This window comes from Danio rerio, chromosome 9 (assembly GCF_049306965.1).
Source record: "Danio rerio strain Tuebingen ecotype United States chromosome 9, GRCz12tu, whole genome shotgun sequence".
In the NCBI taxonomy this organism is placed as follows: domain Eukaryota; kingdom Metazoa; phylum Chordata; class Actinopteri; order Cypriniformes; family Danionidae; genus Danio; species Danio rerio.
The window spans coordinates 50,672,501-50,680,000 of NC_133184.1; the positions used below are offsets into that span (position 1 = coordinate 50,672,501).

The window sequence follows — 7,500 nt, forward strand, 5'->3', positions numbered from 1 at the left end:
AACCAGTTTCACTATTAACCATGCTTTAATTCATCACATTTAATTAACCGTAAAGGCTTTTCAACAACACATTTCGGCACAAAACAAAACTACACCAACTAAACAAAGTTATGCCAACTGTGCGCCTGTTTAGAGTTCAAGGCTTGTACACTGAAGCTAATATGCACGCACACTGGATTAAAGGCTGATTTTAACTATGGCTGATGCTATTAACTAAGGCCTTTTGCACACACAATTTATTTTCAGTGGAGTGCATATTTTCAGCAGCCTTTGACTACATTTGCTTTTCTAAAAGGGAATTACTTAGTTTATATGTTGCTTAGATTTACATTAGACAAATACTTTTTTTATTTCATTTATTTATTGTTTTGTCATTTATTTTCAGTGTAAAATGATTAATTTTGGCATGTTTAAATGCCAAAAACTTTTTTCACTTATTTTTAAGTTCAAAGAGAATTTATTATTATTTTGTGCTGTATTATTTGGTTACTAAGCCGGAATAAATAACATTATAAAATATAAGGAGTTTTCTAGTGATTTTCTAAACTAGTAGTGTTTTGAAATCAATAAATGCATAATAATCATAACCATGATTATTCCTTAGACTATAATCGTACAACCAAAATAATTGTTGCATCCCTAACATTAGTGAATTATTAATTATGCTTACCTTTAAATTAAAAACAAAAGGAAATATAAGTATTAGCTTATTACCCATTTCTGCGTTTCTATCTGCAAATTAGAAATACAAATCCTGTTCATTTTGTTAGTCTAAACTAATGGGTATTATATGCATTTCTACAGTGATTCAGTCACAAAACAAAGCCAACAAGGACAGGCTGAAGAAGCTGAACAAATGTAAAGATGTCTTTCAGAAGCATCTCAGCCTTGAGATCAGAAAAATTCAAGGTAAAGTCTTTGCGCTTAACAATGGCATATAACTAAAGTTATTTTCCTCATTACGTTGCTCCGCATAATTGAGTACACCCCATTTTGAAAATGTATACGTTTACCCATTTCTCAGTTAATATGGTGAATATATATTGGTGCATTTGAACAAAACAGATTTATTAAACCGATATATTTATTTAATTAATATTTTAGTCACAGAATACACAAACTACAAAATTTCAACAAAATTGTATTTATATTATTTTATTTCTTTTGCTATTTTTTAACATTTTATTTAATATTTTTCTATAACATATACAATTGGGCTACTAATTTAATAACCATTATTGTAATTTATTTTGGTCACACTTTATTTTGATAGTCCGTTTGTTGAATTTAAGTTGCATTGCATCTACATGCCAACTAAATCTCATTAGATTATAAGTAGACTGTTAGTTTAGGGTTGGGGTTAGGGTAGTTGACATGTACTTGCAAAGTTTCTTATAGTCAGTTAAATGTCTGTTGAAGAAGCAGTATCAACAGATAATAAGCCAACAGTCTACTAAGGCCAATCCCATTTTATTTTTGTACCCCTACCCCTTCCCTTTGGCCCTTACAACCGAGGGTGAAGGGGAAGGGCTTTTTTTTTTTTTTAAGCATGACAGTAGAACCCAAACGCGGTTATGACCCCATTCCCCTTAGCCCTACGCCTTTAAGCTGAAGAGAGTTGGGACACCCCTACCCCTTGGCGTTCATGCGCAAAACGAGGGGTAGGGATAAAGGGAAGGGCTAAAGGGGTAGAATTGGGATTGGGCCTAATACTCAAATGGACCATCACAATAAAGTGTTACCGTGATTTTGTTAGATTAGCTCCAGATTTGGCTTCAGTACTGACTAATCTAATGTATATGCACAAAAATAATATTGTAAAGCTTCTTCTAGAAGAAATTAATTTAAATGAGAGATTTGTGGGGGTTGTATTCATATATGCTGAGCACTATATATATTAATTATTGGTATATATCAATACAAATGTATTGAAAATCATTGAGGTATGTAAAGTGTTCTAAAGAAAATGTTTTGGCTCTAGTTCTAGGTCACTAATCATATGTGAGCATTTCCAGATTTTCTAATCACTCAGATTTATAATTTGAAGTTTGTGTTGATACAGTTTGCAGTACAAGTGTGTGTTAAGTTTTGAAGTTGTTAGAAGCAGTCTTATGCTGTTTCATGGATGGATTTGTCAACACATTTTTAAACAGTTTTAATAACCAGTTCCTATTTTCTTTTGTCGTTGCCAGTATGACAGTACATACTATTTTACTACACTCAAAAAATGAAGTTTGCTGTTTGTTCAAACTACGCATTTAAAATGAGCTGAAACAACACTTCTTTTTTTATTTATTGTTTTATGTTTAATCCACCTAAATTTGTAAAAACGGATTAGCTAACTTCATTCCTTCATGTTGTCCCAACACAAGTCGATTGTGTGGAACCAAGCATTTTTACAGTGTAGTTATTTTTAAAAGATACCAGTATTCAACTTAAAGTGCAATTTAAAGGCCTAATTAGGTAAATTAGGAAGTTGTTATTGTTTTAAAACAGCTTTACAAACGGTAAATTAGGCAAGCCATTGGACAATAGTGTAGTGGTTTGTTCTGTATCTAATAATTGTAACCTACTTGGTTTATTTATTTATTTATTTATATATATATATATATATATATATATATATATATATATATATATATATATATATATATATATATATATATATACTTATTTAAATAATTGAAATTAATAACAATAATTAAACTGCACTGATCTATAATTTTGTCTTCAACTGTATTCGGAGGTGTAAGGTTTGTTCTTGTGATTTGATTTATTTGAAGGTGAAAAGCTGCAGTTTGTCTTCAGGAACATCAATGCTAAAGATCCAGACATGGTTCATGCGTTTCTCCTCCAGTTGGATGCAGAGGGCATTTACCACAGTAAGACTCATCTTTTGAACGGATAAACCTTCTTTTCTCGTTAGAACCAATTATCCATGTTATCTTTATACCAGTAAAACAATGTCTATTTTATTTTATATTTATTTCAGTGTTTTAAGTTTGTGCCACAAGCTGTAAAATTTTGAAAAAATATTACAACTTAAAATAAATGTATATTATTTAAATGTATAGTAAAATGTAGTTTAATCCTGTGATGTGTGTGTGTGTGCGTGCGTGCGTATAATTTTCCAGTAACAATTATATTTGATTTACCAAAGTCACAAGTCTGAATTTCACATCTGTCACATCCATAATGAAGCTTTTTTTCACATAAATGCATTAATAAAATAAAATCTATTGTTTTTGTACTATAGTGTGCCAACTCTTATCTTTTCTATGAGCATTGTTACTTTTAGGTTGTGCAGTTTAATTCACAGAATTAGTATGTTGTATTCACCTTATTCTCAGCTGTCGAGCGGGCGCTGCCATTTGAATCTTTTTGTCTCGCGACTTCCGGTCACATTCACTTCCATTCATTTTTTGACGTTAACAACTGCTCGTTACGCTGCTTGATGTTGCAATTTAATATTTTCTTATTATATTATGCTACTTGGTCTGTGTAGTCATGCAAACATTTGTTTGTTGAGCAAGTAGTTTGGCCATTTTCTGCCGTTTATTATTCCTAGTCATTTCTCCCATAGGCGACTGAATCGGAAGTTCTAAGACAATCGTGAAAACAGGCGCACTTCCGCATTTTAGAATAAGGTCAATACAGTGAACTCGCTAAATTTTTTACACTCACATCCATAACGCATGTTTATTTCCCTCATTTAAAATAAAAAAAAAATATGTTTACAGATTGATGTTTTTCTGATCCCATGACTCTGTGGCTAGTTGTTACGGAAAATATAAACTGATGTTTCAATATAATTTTAACATATGCATACTATCTGTTTTAAGATTTTACTACAAATGTCACATCCATAACGCTGGAATTGCTCATTTAATAACATTTTATAATTCTCATAATCATGAAAAAAAAGATGATCTGTCAATATTTTTTAACCATGATCATTTTTTTCTTCAGTTATCTCCTGTGACCCTCCTCTGGAGAAAATGACACAGCTAGAGAGCAGACTGCAGGAAACCAACAACTTCTCTGCCTTCCTGGCTAACGTCCGGAGAGAGTTTGTGGCGCTTCATACAGGTGCAAAGATGACCTAAATTTCAGAAACGGTCAGAGACCCAGACACCATATTTATAGATATCATCAGCAAATATATCCTGCTTTTTGTTTTTTGAACCACCAGTAATCACTTAGTGTGAAGTATTAAATTGTTTCTGCTTTGTACATTGCTTTATTGATTCATTATTTTTAACAATAAACAACATTTATACAAGTCGTAAAACTTAAAGTGCTTCGTTTTATACTACAGTGACAATATAATGTAAACAATTTGAATGCTGTGTGATCAAAATCATTAATAAAATTAACAACACATTTTTTGTGAAACGTTATATAGCAGCCGTGTTTCATTCAGAGGCTACCCATGATCACGAAAAACCCAAAACATCAATTTTTTCACAGTTTTGATGTGTAGTAAGGACATTTACGCAATCATGTCAATTAATTAATTGGTTCTATATTGCATTTGCATACTTTTAATACTGCTTACAAGCCACAGTAATACATTGTTCATTAGTGAGTGAATTATTCACAATAATCAATATATCGACAACTTGTGCTATATTTGGAGATAACATCAAATTCATTCATTCATTCATTCATTTTCTTGTCGGCTTAGTCCCTTTATTAATCCGGGGTCGCCACAGCGGAATGAACCGCCAACTTATCCAGCAAGTTTTTACGCAGCGGATGCCCTTCCAGCCGCAACCCATCTCTGGGAAACATCCACACACACATTCACACACTATGGACAATTTAGCCTACCCAATTCACCTGTACCGCATGTCTTTGGACTGTGGGGGAAACCGGAGCACCCGGAGGAAACCCACGCGAAGACAGGGAGAACATGCAAACTCCACACAGAAGCGCCAACTGAGCCGAGGTTCGACCCAGCGACCTTCTTGCTGTGAGGCGACAGCACTACCTACTCCGCCACTGCCTCGCCCTAACATCAAATTATAGAATTTAAATAACCTTAAAGGTGCTGTATGTAAGTTTTTGACTTACTTTGAGTTTTTTTAAAGCATAAAAATACCATGGTATGTTTGCATTATAGAAACAAGCTAAGTGAACATTCTTGTTTATCTGAAAAACAATGCTGAAGTCAGATATTGTGCTTTGATATTGTGTGTTTACGTGCCTGAATGGTTGTCTTTGTTTTGGTCATTTAATCCGCCCTCTGCCACTTTAGCCAATTATATTTCAGCACCCTGGGTTGCCTTCATGGAAAACAGCCTATTTATTCATTCAGTCTGGGAGGCTCTCAAAGGCTGCATTTACACTGCAGATCTTGATGGTCAATTCCGATTTTGTGACTGTATCCGACTTTTTTTTGATGACCTGCTTACATCATCTTTTAAAAGTGACTCGTATCCGATCGTCTGCATTTAGGGTGCTTTCACACCTACACTTTTGTTTCGGAACGTATCTCGTTTGCCCAGTTAGCGCGGTTCGATTGGCATATGTGAACAGGGCAATCGCGCTCTGTTCCGCGCCAAAGTAATCGCTCCGAGATCGCTTGAATGAGGTGGTCTCGGCTCGATTGAAACGAACCCTGGAGCGGTTCGATTGCAGTGAGAAAGCGATCCGATCCGAGCGCGGTTATATCACAGTGTTTTATGGATATGTAATAGGCTTACGGCTATATGAAGAGAGAATTATGAGTAGGGCGGGAAGTTTCGCGAGTCTCCGGATGCCCGCAAACGAGTGATGATCTCCCGGTAATCTCGCGTCTCTCTCCCAGTCCTCAAATAGGCATCATCGCGCACCCTTCTCACCCCTCCCCACCGTGTCTCTCCCCAGACACGTCACGCGCGCACCCTGACAATCACCACCAAACCACCACCTCTCCTGACAGCTGAGCGGGACGCTGCAAAATAAACCCTGACACTCTGACCAATGTAAGGAGAGTTTACTCACACGTGACTTGTTTTAGCTCTTTTGGTCCGATTAGAAACTTTGCAGTGTGAAAGCGAACCGCTCCAAGAGCAAAGAGCAACAATGTAACAATTCTAATCTCTGTTTCGGAACAACTGAATCGATTCACAGGTGTGAAAGCACCCTTACACAGCACATGGCAAAGGCGCAATGACCAGGAAAAAAACGAGCGGGCGCTGACTAACAGCTGATAATTAAAGAGTGCTCTTTTCACTATTCCTGTATGTAATATGTTTGCAGCTTTTAACAAGCTGTTTTACTATAGTTTGACAGAAAGGTTCTCATTTGTCCATCTACTTTTGATATATAGGCTTTTTTCAACTCTTTAGGCATCTTAATGTAATGTCCATGGCGTGATTAATGCACGAGATGTACACACTAGTTTTATATTGGTTACGTGGCGAACATTGCGCTCTCTCGCTCACGTTAACATGCTTAAGTACCTGTGCTATATGACAAAAAAAAAACTGTTTTAGTCCTCGTGTTTGAGATTTAAGGTTTGGGACTTTGCTGAAGTCTGTTCGGAAAAGAAAGTGTCAGACTTGACGTCATTCGCAACGGTTTTTAATGCCATATTCGATCTGTGCCACATGGGAGAAAAAAAAATAGAATTGACTCACTTGAACAGTGCAGTGTATATGCAGCCAAAGTGTGCCTCCCTGACCGAAATGCGACTTTTGGTGGACAGTAACAGACTCCAAAATGAGACGCAGATTCAGAGTTTCACATGAGGTGGTCATTAATTAGCAAATAATCTAAATATTTATTACTAATGTAAGCATTAGGTGAGCAGGTTACATTGTAACCCAGTGTCCTAACAACACGCTTTGTGACTATATTTGCAGTGATACGCAATTTGGCATGACAGAAATTTAAATACAGCCATTCAGAGGCACAGAACAGTGCACTCACTGCACTCCAACAAAATGATAAGCTTTATAAACTACTTAATACACATTAAACCTCTTTAAAATTATTAACATTATTAAATGTAGTTGCTGAATCACTGATATGTGTTGAGTCACAGTTCTCAATTTCTAATGGTTTACTTTATTGTCAATTTCTGAGGTGAACTGTTCTGTGATCTGTTGCTGCTTTCAGTACTATGGCAATAAATGTAATGTAAAATGCCATTCAAACTCACATTATTAGCATTAAACACTGAATAAAGCACATGAGGTGTATCTGAGATGATCACTGTCAGTCATGTTGTTCACCAGTGGTAAATAGAAGCTGCTTCTAAAATATTAATTTCAGGTGTTGGTTAGAACAAAAACTCCTTTTAATATGTGAATATTCCTTCTATTGTGTGTCATTGATTTTATTTAGATCACGGTTTATATTAGCCTTTAGACTCGACAGTCAGGCACACTGTTGTTGATGTCGTCAATCTGGCAACCTGCGCTTGCATGTGTTTTGAACCAGGCCTGCAATACCTAGTTCAACAACTGGGTGTCAAACTTACATACTGCACCTTTAAGAATAAGTATTTTT

General features: G+C 35.5%; 1 protein-coding gene and 1 long non-coding RNA gene across 4 annotated transcripts in view; both read left to right on the forward strand.

The window, feature by feature from the left end:
• spc25 (SPC25 component of NDC80 kinetochore complex) overlaps window positions 1–4,400 on the forward strand; it is a 12,540-nt gene extending 8,140 nt beyond the window's left edge. Inside the window, 3 exon segments of one of the 2 annotated variants that reach the window (NM_001123057.1) lie at window positions 805–909; window positions 2,784–2,882; window positions 3,970–4,400. In NM_001123057.1, coding sequence (NP_001116529.1) covers window positions 805–909; window positions 2,784–2,882; window positions 3,970–4,106 — 341 coding nt within the window. In that variant the 3' untranslated portion in view covers window positions 4,107–4,400. 2 annotated transcript variants of the gene reach the window in all.
• Window positions 1–7,500, forward strand: part of LOC141374964 (uncharacterized) — a 124,118-nt gene that overhangs the window by 110,669 nt on the left and 5,949 nt on the right. The gene's annotated exons all lie outside the window — the stretch shown is intronic.